General features: G+C 35.7%; 1 protein-coding gene across 1 annotated transcript in view; it reads right to left on the bottom strand.

The window, feature by feature from the left end:
* The window catches only part of Tmep (Transmembrane endosomal protein), an 87,872-nt gene that overhangs the window by 9,508 nt on the left and 58,822 nt on the right, over nucleotides 1–19,542 (bottom strand). The window contains exons 5-6 of the mRNA XM_089103539.1: nucleotides 4,003–4,172; nucleotides 1,412–1,659 (exon numbers count right to left, since the gene is read on the bottom strand). Of these exons, the coding sequence (XP_088959665.1) occupies nucleotides 1,412–1,659; nucleotides 4,003–4,172 (418 nt within the window). The remainder of the gene's footprint in view (nucleotides 1–1,411; nucleotides 1,660–4,002; nucleotides 4,173–19,542) is intronic.

Below are 19,542 nucleotides of genomic sequence, written 5' to 3'. Positions count from 1 at the left end.
TTCATGGCTTAAGGGCAATGAAAAGGAGATTTTCAATACTGGTTTGAACTACAGAGTCTACAATCTTTGCCTTTTTTGCTCTTGCTAATTTTAGATTTAATTTAACTTGTAAGAAAACTTGTTAAAAAAAAAAACTAAAATACAAAAAACACGGCAAACTATTTAAAAAATACAGAAAATATCGCAATCGTAAAATCATTGCGTCAACCGGAAAAGGAAGATAGGTTGGTAGTAGGGGCAGATCCAGGATTTTTTTTTAGGGGGGGGGGGAAGGTTAATCCGATAAACTTGCGTTAGGAGCAAGTTTAATTAACGCAATCTTGTGTTAATTAAGTAAATTACAATACTTTAGACTACGCTAGGGGGGCGCCCCCTTGCCCCCCCCCTCTGGACCGCCCCTGGGGGGTAGACGGATCTAACGACCGAAATAACATTAAGCCTATCTACTACAAAGTGAACAAGGTATTTTCCTTTGTTCCTAGATAAGTGAATATTACAATAAATACTTTATCATCATCAATTTCTCTTTTCTTTGAGTGCAAAGAGTCGTTTAGCAAAACTTAAAGGTATTTCATAGTTCAAACTTCGCTTATTTTTGCTTTAGATAGCCAGCGGTATAACCGAAATGGCAATCGTCTATAATTTCAGTATCGAAATTGCAGAGTTGATACAATGAGGAGGAAGGGATAGAATCTGACAAATTTTGGATTTCTTTAAGTAACTTTTTCTTTAAGTAATTTCTTTAAGCTTCAGTAAACTTTTAGAGGTAAATGGGTATATTTCCAGCACGGGTTATGATAACTGATAAATCTGACATACACCAACATAAAAATATCTCTCGAGAAAGGGGGGGACGGGAGGGTGGTGTTTTTTTACTACTAGAACCAGCTTTCGCAAATTCAGCTAGTTTTCGATTCTCAAGAATGACCTAGAATCTTAGAATATGATAAATTGCTTCCAATATCATGAGAAGCTAATTATTAACAATAAAGTGTGATCACAGATGTATGCTAAGGGGGGGGGGGACTTGGTGCCCCGCACCCCAAAATTCTAAATTTTTACAAATTCCTGGGTATTTCTCATCTAATTTCTCACACCTTTTTTTATGGCCTTCCTTACACAAAAATGTAGCTGGGGTATGATACACACTGAATTTAAACAAAGCGTAAAATTTCAACATAAAAATTTTGCGATTGTTGCTAATGGTGAAGAAACCCGAGCGAACCGGGAAATGGCAATGGCAGCGATGGCAGCGGGAATGGCAGCGGGAAATGGCAGCGATTTCAGCAATTGCTGAACAAAAATAGAAGGGCATATATTTTGAATAAATATTTTCGTACAAAGTCCATACTGTCATATCCTTTTAAGCGTTTATGATTTTTGTTAAGCCACTTCCGAAGTTCAACATTACCTTTAGACTATGAGAAATGCTTTGCATTGTAACAGAGCGACCAACTCCATCTGTATTACAATGGGATTTGTAAATATCCACCGGGAATGCGTATCGGAATGCAATGGCAGCAAACACCATCTCTATACAAACGAGGAAATTTCGCCATCCAGCGGAAACAGTACCAGCTGACGTTACTGGCTGCCCCGTGATTGGATCATAGATGGGATCAATCACTTCCGCTTTTTCCAGCATTGCCAAAAGAACGCCTAAAAGACAAACAGTTTTTGAAATGAAGCTAGAATAAAACGAATAAATACTACCAGCTTCAGAAACAAAAAGCCATATCCACCAATTTTTCTGAAAATGAGTTACAAATTAACCATGTATGGAGGAGGGATGCGGAAAATCTCCTCCTCTCCGCCAAAAACATAAAGCTTCTTTTTGATGGTTTTATCCCCCCCCCCCACCCCAAAAAATCAAATTGATTTAAATAACAATTCAACACAGATTTGTTACACAGTAGATAAATATAATACATATAGAACATACAAACTTGCCACAAGCGCTGTACATTTGGCCCAACAGAATCTTATCTAGGGCTCGGCATCATTTGGGCTGAGTTGTTACTGCTGTATGTGCAGCACTGGAAGCCAGTTTGGATATTTGATACTAGGCTAGAATATAGATATTCTAGGCTATATATATATATATATATATATATATATATATATATATATATATATATATATATATATATATATATATATATATATATATATATATATATATATATATTTATTTAGTCACTTGATTTGTATGGTAAAGTCTACAATTAAAATGTTATGAAGAGATCGCTGGGCGTGTCTGTCGGTCCAGCGGTTGAAGAAAACTGGAAATACAAACATATTTAAAAAGTTTTAAAAACAAAAGACAAAACCAAAACAAAAAACTGATAAAATGCCCCTTTAGAATAAAAAAAAAAAAAAGAAAAAGATCTTCCTTAGCTATTAATGGCTATAAGGGCGGAAAATTAATGCCGCAGTTACATGGCCTTTTTTACAGGGACATGTAGCAAGCCTGTCGCTCAAACTTGCAGCAGTGAGAATTAATTCCCGAGTCTCGTTCGGCAAGAAGAGCGTCAATCCACTGTACAAAAACACGATTCTTTAAGAAATAGATGATGAAACATCCCATAGAAAAATACTCTAGTGCAAAGACTAAATAAAAGAGTGTGCAAGTTCAAGTTCTTTTATTCAATGCAAACATTAGTGTCAAACAGAGGCATTTTTTTTACTACACTTTTGTAATAAAGTTCTCTAAAAAGTTGCTCTCGGGGCAAATTATGCATTTATTTTCGTTTTTATACTTATGTTGGAGTCATATACCTGTTATAAATTTAAAAACATCCACGAAAAAAAAAAATCAGTAAAAGACTTATAGCTTATGCTCTTTACCTATATTGAAACCCGGCTACTTTATTCAGCTAACCGCGCAATACTGAGAATCTTTTTCTAATTAAAATTCTCATAAACACCTGTTACTGAAAAGGGCTTATATACCAAATATTTTCTATCCTGCCAAAAGAAAGAAAAAAGAAGCGCTTTTGCATGGACAATGTATTGAAAACGAAATCAAATATTCGTCCTGCTAAAAGCAAATTTGAAATTCTTTTGACTAAGAAAGGCTTATATACCAGTGTTTTTTTGTTTTTTTTATTTGCTCCAGCCAAATCAAAAACGAATCATTACGCTTTTATATCGACTATGTACTAAAAACAAAATAAAATATTTATCTTGCTAAAAGTATATATACATATATATATATATATATATATATATATATATATATATATATATATATATATATATATATATATATATATATATATTTCGCTGTACGTCAATCTGCATGCGTTGAAATTTCCAAACACATGCGAGAAAACACGCTTAGGAAAATTGTATTTTTGAAGACGCTATTTTCGACGTTACTATTTTAGTAGCGTTTATTTTTCTGACGTTGTACGTTATTAATAGCATCTAATATTGTTTTTAAAGTTAAACATTATCTTAACGTGCACTATTTTGATGTCAGAAAACTCTCTAATGTATCTATTAAGGACAAGCTACATTTTTTCCTAACACAACATTACCGGCGTGCTATATATTAGAAAACGTTTTTTTTTTGCAAAACGTTAAGTCTTCAGCACTTTCTGCGGCTGCTGGCAAGTGAGTCACTGATGGCTTCTGCTTTGGGCTATTAAAATATAGATGGCGATATTGTATATATAGAAAATGCAAATCTTCAAAATCTTCAGTTTGTATACTTTGCAATGGTAAATTTTAAAAGAGCGCAGTTCCCACTTTCCAAAAAAAATTCTTTTGTTTTAAAAATAAGGGGCGGTAATAATTTATTTTATTTTGAAAATGTATTTTATCTTAAATTTTAAAAAATAAGATCGATCCACGTTCTTTTACTCAAAGTCAAAACTATATTCTTACCTGTCGGTAGATATATATTACCTAAGGATTATTAAGGGTCAAAAACAAATATATACCGTCTTTACGTCGCATTCATGAAAAAAGATACTCATTCCTGACACGACAGCTTACCTTGCCAGAATGAAAGAAAGATAAGAGCCTTGATTGTAGCAAACTTGAGCACCGGTTCAAAAGGACTAAGCATTTCCTTGGTAGCAAAATAGAAGAGGAACAATGCATAGAGAGCTAGTGTGATGGATATATTGTAGATAATCGTAACATACAGGTAACCAGAGTGAACACTGGAAGATAGAAAAAACATATTTTAGCAATAGCAGAAAAGACATGGACGAAACGGGGACCCGGTACCTTAAACGTGCGTTACAAAAACAGTAATGAAATGTACTTTGTGCAGGCATGAACAAAGGAGTATTTTTTTAGCAGGGGGGGGGCAAAAAATTATTTGATAATTAGGAAATAAGAAATCGGCAACAATTTAGGATTTCAGGGAGAAGGCAGGCCCCTATCCCCCCCTGCACATTTCCATTTCATGGTGTGCTTTGTATTAATTTATTAATCAAAATTGAATTTTGAAACATTTCCAATCAATGATTATAGGGATTTTGAGAACGTCTTAAGCCAATGCTTCCAAACGGAAGATTCTACGATTTCAGGATTATCAGGAGAATGAAATACCGCTGCTAACAGCTTAAAATCAGTCAGAGGCGATAAATCTATAGTAGGACTAGTAGACGCAAAAGTAATTTGATCAGTACCGTCAATTGGGGGAGGGGGTCAAGGGGGAAGGGGTTATATGCCTCCTGAAACTCCCCCCCTCTTAGATCCTGCAAAATACCTTTTCAGGAATATTTTCATTGAAAAAATTCTTTTTTTTTTGTATTTTCTTAAACGATAAACTAGCCCCTCCCTCCTAGACATTGACAATCCACTTCCTCCCCCCACCCCCAAAAAAAATTGTGAATTGACGTTACTGAATTTGATTAATCCAAAAGCACTGCCATGTTTAAATTGACGTTACTGAATTTGATTAATCCAAAAGCACTGCCATGTTTAAATATGGGTCCCCTCTTTTATTAGTTGGAAATGGCAACCATGTCTAAGAAATTCAAATTATATTATTAATTTTGGTCCATTAAGGTCTGTGTTCCCTTTTCAAGTTATGAAAGTTGTTTTTTCTGTATTCCTGTAGCATAATGTTTCAGCATAAAACGACAATTTCCATATTATTCGATAGCCGAGACCAGCTTTATCCGTCTAACGAATTGTTTTTTGAAAGGCGAAGCGAGAAAAAAAAGCCAAAATAGGCCCTATTGCAGCTTTACAAATTTGCAAGCAAAAATATAAAAACATAGAAATATAAAAGCACAGAATTTGGAAAAAAAACTAAAAATAACGGAAACTAATCTTATTCTAGCTTACATGGCTTATCATTTTTCTATATAATTGATATTAAAAAATGGTAATTCAAACAAGTTAATATCCTCGACTGAGTAATTAAAAGATCAAAAAGGAACGTCAATTATTGAAGCACCAAGGACATTGAAAATGAAATCAAATTGTTTAAATGCTTAATGAAAAACTTTCACAATAATATATATATCTTGAAAAATAGGAAAAAGCAGGAATTCAATTTTTTAAGAAAAATACCTTCATCTACAGCAATGCAATTTTCGGTATACTTTTAAAAAAATAAGCTAAAATCATATTGCACCAAACGGTTTAAGAAGGTATACTTTTCTTTGAAAAGTGATGTTGTTTTGGAAATCAACATGTTGCTTGAATTTTTACAGGCGGCAAGCGTTGTCAAATTTAACTGATTAGTTTGGATTATTTATTTTCACGATTCAACGGGGTGACACTGACGTAAACATGACACCACTCTAAAAATTTTCTAATTTGAAACGACCAGAAGAAAACTCCTTGGAAAAGTGATGCTTTCAGATATGAATAAACCTAATAGGGGTCCAGGACAGAATAATGATTTATTTTGATGTTCTAGTTACTTTAAAGATTTTAATAAATGAATTATTCAAATACATATTTCAGTTGGGTTTTTCTCCTTTTTTTTAACAGTTCAAATCTATTTTTAGACCTATCATAAGTAATGTACAAGGTGTTATAAATTTCACCACAACCTTTAAAAACTTACAATAATTCAACAGGAAGTTCTCAAACCATAAAAGTGTTGAACATGAAAAATGAACAAATAAAACTTAAGTAATGACAACTATTATGTGACGAGTAAAAAAAGATTGACTTAAACTATCATTACTATAATGATCATCATTACCGTACAGAGAATAAGGAATTTTGTCCAACCTCTCTAGTTAAAATGTTGCGTAAAGAATTGGTCCCACTAATTAGAACCACCAACTTATCAAACAGTTCGCGGTAACGAACTGTAAGGAAGGAGCGATACGGTTAAATAGTAACCGAAACTCTAGAAAATAGAATTTTGAAAAAAATATAGATTTGTTGCATGCTACGAGCCTGTAAAAATTTGCCTGATTTTCGAAAAAGGAGAAAAACACCCCCGAAAAATCAAAGAATCTTAATGAAAATCACACCAGCAGATTAAGCGCATCAGAGAGCCCTACTGTACAGGTTTCAAGTTCCTATCTGCAAAAATATGGAATTTTGTAATTTTTTTTGCCAGAAGAAAGATCACCGATGCGTTTTTTTCATCTGATTTTTTTTTTCATGGGTGATCGTTTCGTCTCAGTGGTCCAGGAATATCGAAAGGGCTCATTCGAACAGAAATTAAAAGTCCTAGTGCCCTTTTTAAACGACCAAAAACATTGGAGGGCAGCTAGGCCCTTTCCACCGCCCTTTTCCAAAATCGTCCGATCAGAATTTCAGAGAAAACCATTTTGTTCAGCACAGTTAAAAGACCCAATAACTATGCCTTTGGTGATAACATGACCCCCCAGAGCTGGGAAAAGGTCTTTTTTATAAAATTTGCCGATTGTTTGCGTACAGTATTTGTTATTGGGAAGTATGAATACATTTTTCGGGTGGGGAGAATTTTTCGAATTTGTTACTGAGGGATTTTCCATGGGGAGAGTTTTTCATGGGGAGGGAAGTTGACAGGGGGTGAACTTGTCATGATAAATTTTACACTGGGGGAACTTGCCAGAATTCCTATACCGAATTCTTTGTATATGTCTTGCTCACCGGGATTGAATTGTCTAGAAGATATTTCCGTGGGGAGGGGGATTTTTCTGTAGAGGTGGAGCTATATTTTCCAGCATTATTCAAAAAATGATCAGAAATTAAATTAAAAAACAAGTTTTTTCAACTGAAAGTAAGGAGCAACACTAAAACTTGATACGAACAGAAATTATTACATATATGGGGGGGGAGTGTGCCTCCTCAACACCTTGCTCTTTACGCTAAAGTTTGAATTTTGTCAGAATTCTTTAAGAACGACTCCTGAAACACAAGAGTCGTTTAATTAGAACGATAAGAAGCATTTTTAAAAGTACTAAAAAACTTTAGCGCGAAGAGCGAGGTGTTGAGGAGGAAGCAACCCCCCACATAATATACATAATAATTTATGTTCGTTTTAAGTTTAAATGCTGCTCCTCACTTCAGTTGAAATAAACTTGTTTTTTTTATTCAATTAATTTAACAGAACTGATGTGAATATAAAGTTGAAAAAAATATGTATGTTAAATTTTATTTTGATTTTGGTTTTTGGTTTGTTTGAATTTTTTTGCTTTGTTTGCATAAAAGAGGGAAACCATAAAAAAAAATGAATTATGAAGTACCAAGGACATCGCCACAAAAACATTTTTGCCCAATGGACCCATCTTAGGTATACTAATATCTGGAAATCGCGATTTTCTAAAGTTTTTCTTTTAGTTGCTTTAAATTATGAAAGTTTTTGATCTATTTCACATTTTTGTGAAAATGCGATGTTTTTTTTGTGAAATTTTTAGTTGAATTTGACAACGCTTTTTACCTACGTCTCATAGATTTTCGTCCTCACCTTGTTTGAAAATATCTTTTTGGGATATTTTCATTGGACAATTGAAAAAATAAAAACGACAAATTAGCCCCTTACCCCTGGATTTTAGTAAATTGACACCAAGACACTAACATATTTTTGGAAATTTGGAGGGAGCTAACCAGTCAGGAAAAATCGGCAGGCTTGTGGAGTAAAATGTTCCTTTTTCACTTGGACCCTCCCCCCCCCCCCCCCGAAGGCTTCCTATGACATCCCCCTTAAATTATTGACATTTGTGCCTGGATCTATTTTGGTATAATCATCTAGCAGTTTTTAGACATAATCCTCAGCCAAAAGTCGACAGAATAATTTTTTATTGTTCCTCAAGCATTTTCGGAAAAAAGAAACAACAATTTGGAAAAATGCAAACTGTATCAACAAAAAAAAATTTTTTTTTTCATTTGAAAGCCAACAAAAACAAGCTGTCAATATAAATTTTTTTAGTACAACTAGCTCAACAGAAAGTTCTGAAACCACAAATACACAAAAGAATGTACACAAATACAGAGCTTACACACAAAAGAATGAACAGGACCAAACAATGGCAGCAATCAAGAAAACTAAGAATTGGACTCAGTAACCAACACCGCCTTTAAAATTTGTGACATTCATTTTGTTTGACATGCCTGACTAATATTTTGGATAAGATAATAACCAATCTATTTTATATCCATTTTGTAACAAATATGCATTTATTTTTTTCTTGACCCAAATTCTTTAAACATTAGTTTTTCCGTAGGTTAAGTACAGCCGAGATCTGAAGACGGCTGAGATCTCGTTAATACCTAAATGGGAAGTTGTCACCGCTGCAGCAGTGCTTCGGGACGAGTGGAGAGGCTTTGTCGACGCCCCCTGCGCCACCAATGGGTAAGGAGGAACTACGTTCTAAGGTAAGGTTAAGTACAAGTTGACGCAGACTAAGAACAACATTTTTACCACAAGAAGTTCCATCTGACTAATATCTTAGATAAATATCTTAGGTAACTTAAAAATATGTACATTTTTTTTAAGAATTTAATTCAAGCGTAAAAATTTTTTCGACGTGTTTTTTCCGTCCAAAACAGTTTGGAGTTTATTTCCAAAATTAACCTCAGTTAAATAAAAATGTTTACCAACTTCTTTTTTATAAGTATTTACCACAATTTTAGCTGTCCTACGTATGTGACTAGTATATTTAAGAAAGTAATAGTCAGCCTTTTTTAAATTGACTTTGAACTTAAATATATGAAAACCATTATTTTGAAGAATTTAACCTAACTGTCAACATTTTTTCAAGATCAGTTTTCTCATCCAAAATAGTTTGGAATTTATTTTCAAAGTACGTCAGCTAAGTACAAATGTTTGCCAACTTTATTATTTACCAATTTTTGAAGGCTCTTGTCTCGAGCGGTCGAAGGACTACTTCTGCTGACTCCAAAACAATATTAACCCGTCCCTCCCTCCGAATGATAGTCTCAGCGAACCTAACAGTCAAAGACCTGAAGCAGATTTTCCTCCGGATGAACCTTTCAGCCCCTCACAAATCAAAAGTGCCACAAAAAGACTCAAGATAATAAAGCTGCAGGTATTTGTGGCTTAAGTTCTGAGTTGCTGAAATATGCAGGTCTTACAATGGTCCTGTATCTCCACACTCTTTTCTCCATAATCTGGAATAATTCCGACGATTGACGGAGAGGTATCGTTAGTCTCTTATGGAAGAGAAAAGGCTCAAGAAGCGACTGCTCGAACTACCGAGGAATAACTTTGCTGTCAGCCCTCAGAAAACTTTTCTCAATGGACCTGGTGGATCGACGTCGGAATACTACTCGCAGATTCTTATGTAAGCTTGTTTTATGTCAGACCATTCAACTATTGAGCAGATTTTCGCGATTTAACACATAAGAGAAAAAACGGAGTTCCGACAAAAAGCTTTTTCACCTTTTCCGACTTCCTTACTGCGTTCGACTCAGCGAACCGAGACGCTCTTTGGCGGATACAAGAATCGACTGGCCTCTTTGAGAAATTAAATTAAAGACGATTTTTTTCGACTAAACGTAAGGAGCAACACTAAAACTTAAAACGAACAGAAATTATTACGGATATGAGGGGGTTCGCCCCTTAGTCAATACCTCGCCCTTTACGCTAAAGTTCGAATATTGTTCAAATTCTTTAAGAATGACCTCTGAATCACAAAGGCCGTTTAATTCAAATAGATAGCTCTTTTGAAAGTACTAATAAAACTTTAGCGCAAAGAGCAAGGTATTGACTAGGGGTTGAACCCCCTCATATACGTAATAATTTCTGTTCGGTTTAAGTTTTAATGTTGGTTCTTACTTTCAGTTGAAAAAAACTTTTTTTTTTATTTAATTTCTGATCGTTTTTTTAAATAAAGCTGGGAAATCCAGCGCCCCTTCATAGAAATGTCCCTTCCCCCATGAAAACATTCTCCATGGAAAGGTCCTCACATGTAACCCCCCTCTCTGACCAATCCCCCCCCCACCCACCACCACCCCACCAGAAAAAAATCCCTCCTGAAAACGTCGACAGGCTATACTTCCCAATAGCCAATACTATTGTAAATAATGGGCAAAGTTCATAAATTGCAGCCCTTCCCTCGGGGACTGTGGGGGATTAAGTCATCCTCAAAAATATAATTATAAGATTTTCGACTATGTTGAACAAAATGGCCATCTCAAAATTTTGATCGGGTGACTTTGGGAAAAAAGAGTGTGGGAGGGGGCCTATTTGCCCTCCAATTTTTTGGGTCACTTAAAATAGGCACTAAAATTTTAATTTCCGTTCGAATGAGCCCTCTCGCGATATTCTAGAACAACTGGATCTACACGATCACCCATCGGAAAAAAACAAAAACAAAAAAAAACAAATAAACACGCATCCCTGATCTTTCTTCTGGCAAAAATACAAAATTACACATTTTTTTAGATAGGAGCTTGAAACGTTTACAGTAGGGTGTTCTGATACGCTGAATCTGATGGTGTGATTTTCATTAAGATTCTATGGATTTTAGGGAGTGTTTGCCTCTTTTTTTGAAAATAAGGCAACTTTTGATGGGTAAAACTAAACTTGATGAAACTTATATATTTGAAATCAGCATGAAAATCTGATTGTTTTGATGCATCTATTGGTATCAAAATTCCATTTTTTAGAGTTTCTGTTACTATTGAGTCGGGTCACTCCTTATTTGCAGTTCGTTACAACAAACTGTTTGACATCAATAACAGCACTCCTATATACCCTAGTATGTTGTATCAATCCAGCCAGTCTTCACTTTACAATAAGATAATCAATAAGATTAGCTGTCTTACCATCATGCGAATATCATTTTAACTTATGGGCCATTGTATGACCAACTACTGTATTGGTTATAACCAAATTATTATACCTGCAAAATTGCAGCAGTCTGTAACCATTACTATTGTCTTTTCCTACACTGGATTTACCTAGGCTTAGTTACGATCCATCCCTATTTTTGATGATCGTGGCATTAAAATTTCGAATTTAATTCCCAATAAAAAAACAAAAAGAACGATATTTCATCCTGGGATCTCGTCTATTTATTCCTGTAGCTGTAAGTAGAATTCATTTGAGCTACTACTATCTCCATCAGTTGGTTCTACAGGGGCATATTAGGGTGGTTCTTATGTATATATCAAAAAAATATTTTTTGTTTTTCCTGCCTCCTACCATCCTAAACTATTCTTCTATGATAGAAAAAAAAAAGTGTCATATATTTTTAGGATAACTTCATGTTTTGGGTATGCTCAAGGTACCTAAATTTTGATTATGCTCAAATGTTATATAAATTGGGTGTATATAAAGAAAATCATTGGTTCAGGGCATATATTTATTAGTTAATTGTGTATTTATTGTGAATTCTAAGACAAAACAGGTGTTATGTGTTGTATAAAGAGATAACTGAAGGGATTCAGTGTAATATATTAATAATCAATTAGGTGTCTGTGCATTTTCTTGCAAATATAGCAGATATATTTGTGTAAAACTACAGAAGTTTATGTCACTATTTAAAATTAACTTCAACATTTACTTACTGAATCAATCAATGGTTTATTATTATATTTGATTAAATATTCTTGCAGCAGACATCTTTAGTATTGTTTAGTTTTTATTTTATCAGATAAAGATTGATTATAAATACATAGGATACCAAGCGGATAAGACAATATCAGGTGAATTACTGAATATATCAATTTACATTTAATGTTTGTTGTTATAACTAAAATTTTGTCATTTGTCAGATATAATAAATTCATATTTGAAATTGACTTGTTATTAATTTGCTATTAGAACAATACTATTTTTGATTCAATGTTGTCTGCTATGTAATTTTCTGACAGATTGGACAATTGTTAAAGTACACATAAAATGTTTTGTTTTACAGTCGGTCATGGCGATTTCCACATCCACACGCAGTAAACAGGAAGCGTACCTGCTTGGTTCAGCTTTGGAAGATCTATATGGTTCAAAATTACCATCGATTGGTGATGTTCTCAGGCTCTAAGTCAAAAAGCTGAAAGTAGCCAAGACTAAACATGAGGCAACAATATCAGTAATTAAGGACATTCAAATGTTCTGGGAGAAAGCCAGAATACCCATACGCCGGAGTGATCATGCAGTTGCCCAACTTCAAGTTTTAGTGCAGAGATGGGAAGGGTTGAAGAAAAACAAAGCAAGAAGGACAGCAACTCAGATAGCCAATGAGGAAGAATTCAAGGAAGCTTTCAATGATCTCTTTGACATAGCTCACCAGGAAGCGTCACATCTCATCAAAATTGAGGAAGACAAGCAATTCTTGTTGGCCCAGCGGGAAAAAGGAAGGCGAGGGGTTATGGCAGGGGTTGACATGTCACTTACAAAGGAGAAAGTACAGGAAAATAAACAAAAAAGCCAGTTTCACTTGAAGAAGAAACAGAAACTTGAAATAGCAAATCTGAATCGAACTGTTTTGTTGGAGTCTTCTGATTCGTCTTCTAGAAATGATGATGCAGACATGGAAGTATTACAAAGAATCGGCAGTGAAGCCACCGAACAACCATGTACACCAAAACGAAAACGTGGAATAACTAACATTTTAACTCCTGCACTCCTGTCATCCCTAGACCGCACAAAGACAAGTTACTGGCAAGCAGTTCAGATCATTGCCCCAATAATTCAAGCGACAGGTCACAACGTTCCGGATTTCAGTATCAACAGATTATCTATAAGACGTTACCGTCAGAAGCATCGTGTCATACTTTCATCTCAGTTGAAGTCTGATTTCAATCCCCAGAAGCCAATGGTTCTTCACTGGGATGGAAAGCTTATGGAAGACCTCACTGGAGATGAAAAAGTTGACCGACTGCCGATAATTGTTTCTGGATCTGGAACAGAACAACTGCTTCGTTTCCCAAAGCTGGCTTCCGGTACTGGTAAAGCCATGGCAGATGCAATGATGGACACAGTGTCTGACTGGGGCATTGTAGACAGCATCAAGGCTCTCAGCTTTGATACAACATCAAGCAACACCAGCCGAATGAACGGTGCCTGTACTCTGTTTGAACAGCATCTTGGTAGAAGTGTTCTGCATCTTGCATGCAGACACCACATCCATGAATTAATGCTGGAAGAGGCATTCAGCATCACAATGGGACCTTCAAGTAGCCCAGACATCCAGCTATTCAAACGGTTCAAAGCCTTTTGGCCAAACATTGTATATGCTGATTACAAGCCGGGGTTGAGGTTCCAGTCATTGCTACAGCTCTGGTTGATGCCCTGGATGATATGAAGAACTTTCTGATTGATCAGCTGGGTATTTGTCACCAACGTGAAGACTACCGTGAGCTCCTCAAGCTTTCCCTGCTGTTCATTAGTGGCCTTCCGGCTCGTGGTGTGATGTTCAGGAAACCAGGAGCCCTTCATCGTGCTCGTTTCATGGCACGACTGATTTATGCATTGAAAATATACATGTTCGGGGATTCTGGCTTCAAGCTGACAGATCGTGAAATGACTGGTCTGGCCAACTTCTGTGCTTTTGGTGTAGGAAGTTATGTTAAATCTTGGTTCCTTTCTCCTTTGCCAACAGCAGCAACAGCCAATGATTTAATACTTCTGAAGAGTCTCCTCACTTGTGGATCGCCAGCAACAACTGGTGCACTGAAGAAACTGTTTTAGCAGCTGTGGTATCTTAGCGAAGAACTGATAGGATTAGCATTTTTGACAGGTTTGTTGATGCAACTCAAAAAAGAGACATGGTGGAAGCACTCTGCCATGAAGGAACGGAGGGCCCTCCGAAACGCATCACTGTGGAAAAAACTACAGTCACCAACAAGAATCTGCAGGACTTTGTTACACACAATACAAGGAACTTCTTCCATATCCTTTCCATTCCAGATAGTTTCTTGTCTACAGATCCTGAGACCTGGGTGGATAATGAATCCTATGTGAAGGCTGAAGCAATCGTCAGAGAACTACGAGTAGTGAATGACACAGCCGAATGTGGAGTTGCCCTTATGCAGGACTACAATTTGCTGCTAACAAAAAATAAAGACCAGATGCAATTTGCTCTGCAAGTAGTTAAAGGGCATCGCAAACGTTTTCCTGATTCTAACAAGTCAACAATCCTTCAAGGGCTAGCCACAACCTCTGACAGCCCAGGCCCAGCATGACTTTGTAGTGTTTTATTTTTTTATCAATTACCGAAAGATACGTTTGATATTTGCTATGCCAGTGTCATATTTTAACCAGTCATTATGATTGTTTTAACAAACTAATGATTCGATGAGTTTAGTATTGATTATATCTAATATGTCCTCATTAAATTTTGTTGGCTGAATGAATTTCCTAAGTGCATCCGAAATTATGTTAAACATTGTCCAAGCAGAAGTATAGCGATTGCATGCTAAACTTCACTTGAATTGAGCATACCCTAAATATTGACCAATTTGGAAAATTTTTTGCCCATGTTGTTAACTTTTGATGTAGCCAAAAATGGCAGGGTGGGAGGTTTATAATTCTGAAGTGAAAAAATAAGGACCACCCTAGGGGCATATACTACCCTAACTGATACCTTGCACAATCTAGTCAATCCTAGTGATAGTAACGAGCAACTAGCATTCTAATATCAATACCTTCTCTACCTAAACAAGACTTAGTAGCTTCCTTATTCATCATGAACCTTATTCCTGCATATGCACCCCACCCTTCTTGCCTGAATAAATAAATTCTATGTCATCTAATTTCGTGTTTCCCACCCCCGGGATATGAGTTTCTGAAACTCTTGATAAATCCAATTCGACTCGTCTGAATTCGTTAGTCAAGATGTCGATAGGATATACCTACATATAATCAAGACTTGTCCTTTTTTGGGCATGATGATACTTTTGTCATTTTCAACGAATTCCATGCCTTGATGATACTGACGTCATGAATATACCTTATTACTTTGTTCGAAAAAGGGTACAGCTCTGAAGATGTGAAATTGTCCATTTCCTTCATTGCACTGTGCCTATGTTCATAGTAACTTGTAGGACTGATTATTTCCTTATACTGTGTTTTCGTTAGGTACGTCAAAATGGAATTCATTATCTTGATTAATGATGGGTATTATTATGGTATATGATGATCTCTAGTTTCTTATTCGTCACTTAATAGTGTCTGGTCTCTCCTCATAGTTTCAACATTTATGGTTGAAACAGTTCCTGTTAAATTATTGAAACATTTTTTTTCTCAAAAACGCTTATTTTATTATTATTGTATTTTATTAAATTAAATTGAGCTACAAATGCTTGTGGAAAAAATTTTGCACTTCGCTTGCGTTAATTTTGAAAATGAATTCCGAACTATTTTGGGTGGGAAAACTAACATTGAAAAAATTGCAAGTTTCGGTTAACTTCTTAAAAAGAATGATTTTATATGCTTAAGTTAAAAGCCGAAGGAAAAAAGACTAGCTAATTCCTTATCCAAGATGTTGGTTAGATATGACCGTTAGAATTTCGGTAAAAGTTGGCAAAAAACTAGGTGAATTTTTTTACTTCGTTGACGATAATTTTGAAAATAATCTCCGAAATATTTTTGATGGAAACATTAATGTTGAAAGAATGATGAATCTTTGGTTAAATTTTTTTTAATGATTGTTATACATGCAAGTTAAAAGTCAATGTATGTAAGACTGATTATTTCATTATCTAAATATTAGTCAGATACGACAGTAAAATTTTGGTTAAAAAATTTGGAAACAAAATTGATTAAATATTTTCACTTAGTAAAAAATTAATTCTGAATATTCAAAACTATTTTGGATAGAAAAAACTAATGTTTTGGACATTTTGATACTTGTGTTAAACTCTTTAAAAAAAAAATTGTGCGTACCTTTAAGTTGAAATATAAGAATGACTGATATTAGTCAGACATTAGTCAGATGACTGATTTATTCAAGATATTAGTCAGATAAAATAGATAACATTCTGATGAAAATCGGTAAACAATTAGGTAAAAAAAAAACTATTAAATATTTGTACTTAGCTGACATTAATTTTGAAAATAAATTTGTGGATAGAAAAAAAACTAATATTTACGAACTATTGACATTTCGGTTAGACTTTTAGAAAATTGATTTTTATAAATTTAAGTAAAAATGTTAATGGAAGTTAAAGTTGATGTAAAAGACGCTGACTACTACCTTATTCAGGTACGACAGCTAAATTTTGGTAAAAATTGGTAATTTTGAAAAACATCGATTTTGAAAATCCAAACTACTTTGAAACTCAAAACTATTTTGGACGGAAAAAATTAATGTAGAATCAAACGTCAATTTTTGATTAAATTCTTTAAAAAAATGATCTCTAAACATCCAAGTTAAAGTTGATGTAAAAAAAACCTACTATTAACTTATTCACGATATTAATCAGATACCACTTTTTAAATTTTGGGCAAAAAATTGACTTATTTTGACTAAGATCTCCTGTCGGGTGCTGCTCGGCGTAGAGAGATACGTTTGCCTCATCCATCCGCTTCGTTACATACCAAACATTTGTGCTTTATTCGGTCTGATGTTTGCCTTCATCAGGAACTCGGACAGGCTGTCGGACTATCGTTTCTTCGGTTGGCCGCGAGGTCATTTCCAGCCAACTTTCGTAGGGTCAAAGTCAAAGATCTTCTATGCGGGTAAGTGCGGAGGCACTCGAAGTAGGTGTCCGACTCATCGTAAGGTACGCTCGGGTGCTTGGGTTGAAAACAAAGACTGCTTAGGGAGGTGCAGCAGCTCGTTGCTCACAAAGTCAATCCACCGTAGACCCCCGATCCTTCTAAGGCTCTTCGACTGGAATACATCGATGACATTTAGGGCTCTGGCTGATGCATGCCATGTCTCAGCTCCGTAAAGCATCACAGAACCAAGAGGGCGTTGGAAATTCGAGTTTAGTTGAACGAATAATATTTGCTTTTCCGCCAAAGGTGATGATTCAACCTGTCTATGGCAGAAGACGCTTTGCATATTCTCATTTGAAGCTTGGAGAGAAGCGATCCATCTGAAGAAATTGTGGATGCCAAGTAAGTGAACCTTTGGATAGATTCGATGCTAGTGCAGGCAGATTCCAGGCTAAGTGGAGAAATGGCAGCAGGAGAAGACGGGTATATAGCCATAGTTTTAGTCTCATTTCAGTTTATCTGTATATCTACTTTTACAGTCTATTCCCGTAGGATTCGTAGTGCATGGAGCAACTGATCCATAGAGTCTGCCCAAATGGCCAAGTCGTCAAAAAAAAATCAGCATCTCAAATAGCACGATCTCTAAACTTGAGCCTAAAGCTGAGACGTGAAGTGGCCTTTGTAATAACGTGGTGCACACCTTATTGTACCTCTGTAGTAATTTGGAAGAACAGGCTGCATCGGTGGTTGACAAAGTCCATACGTATATACCTCCCCCCAAAAAGGGTCTGAAAAGGGACCAAAAAGGTTTCTCCAGATGACTCGAAACTTGTATTCTTAGGTACGAGAGACAAGGGGACACCAATACAGAAGGAAAAACAGAAAAAAATATTGACTCCCCTAGAACGCCGCCCCGACAAAGGACCAGAAAAGCGACAAAAAATTTTCCCCTGGCTACTTCGAATGGAAGGGACTATTTTAGAAACTTAGGAGGGTGGTCATTCGATTAAAATTGAAAGTTTTGGAGCTCTTTTCAAGGATCAAAAGTGATTTTATGGCAACCAGACTTCATCCTGTGCCATTTTACTTTGGATGCACAGGATGGCATCCTGTGCCATTTTATTTTACGACGGAGCTATCCGCTCCATCGTAAACCCTATGATATTGGATCAAAATTCAGAACAATTCTGCACTCAGAGGAAGGAGGGGTAAGGTTGGTCGTCTTAATTTCAACGGCGTTAGGTTGCACAACATACATCTTAAAGGAGAGTGGATGAAACTGAAAAATATGTTTTCAGCTTGTGACAGTTTTTGATAAGCAGTTCTTTGTAAAAGAAAGGTTTGTCTAGGCTTCTAATATACGATCAAAAAAATTTGAAATAAAAAGCTAAAATTTCTAACTAGTTTTAAATGACTAGATTGTCGTTTCCTACGGCAAACGGTAGTACATTTGCAAAAGTATATTTGGTTAGGGTATTAAATGTAAACCCTCCTTAGACATAGCAAAATATCCTTTTTTGTTATTTTCACTGAAAAAAGGACTGCAACATTGCCCCCCCCCCTCTCTGGATTTTGAAAAATATAGTGTTGACACCCCCCCCCCCCTACCTGTAATAATTTGGGAACAATTTAAAATATTCAGTTGAAACTTTCACGGAGCGTTGAGGAGTGACAACTGGACGTTAAAGCTGGTATTTAACGAAAATCATCTACGTGGCCATCCCTTAAAGCTTTAAACTGACCGGTTCTACAGAAATGTAGGCAAATGAGCCTTTCGAAGCCCAGTCGTCGACACCTGGAACCCCCTACCCGAAGAAGCTGTTCTGGCACCCTCCATCAGCTCTTTCAGGAACTCGTTTGACAAGATATACGAGAGTCGTATGCACTACTTCAGTAACTTTAGAAGATTTATCTAAATTTTTGTTTTGTCTTTTTCCTGTTTTGTAAGAGGCTCTGGCCTGCGTTTTTGCATTATATTATTATTATTATGACTTGGGGGGGACAGGGTAAAGATAAATCAAAAGACATCATGTGCATCCAGGTTATCAAAATATTGTATCTGCAATATTTCAGGAACGGCTGGCGGATGGAGTTAAAACTTTTAGACAGTGTAGGAAAAATAAGGCAGTGGCTTCTGGGGGACTTCAAATTTTGTGTTGAACAGGGCTAAATATGTTTTGTCCCCAATCAATCAGAAGGTTTTTGCATTATACGCTGCAATAGGACTAGAAATCTAATCACGGTTAAGAAGCAGGGTCAATCAAAAGACACTATGTGTTGTCAGGTTATTAAAATCGTATATCTGCTATACCATGGAAAAGGTTTGATGGATCAAGTTAAAATATTCAGGGAGTCCTTTTAGGAGGGGGCGGGGGAAGGGCCATGTAGACCTCGACTTTTAACTTAAAGGAGAGTTTGAAAAGTTCTAAACATATTTTATGTCAAATCTGCCAAAAACTTTCAAAAGAAAATTATTATTTACCCAGGTAAACAATAATAGG

This window comes from Artemia sp. Qi Xiang Cuo, chromosome 17 (assembly GCF_049724085.1).
Source record: "Artemia sp. Qi Xiang Cuo chromosome 17, ASM4972408v1, whole genome shotgun sequence".
Lineage (NCBI taxonomy): Eukaryota > Metazoa > Arthropoda > Branchiopoda > Anostraca > Artemiidae > Artemia > Artemia sp. Qi Xiang Cuo.
Note: the sequence above shows the minus strand (reverse complement) of the source record. Positions and strands in the feature narration are given on the sequence as shown.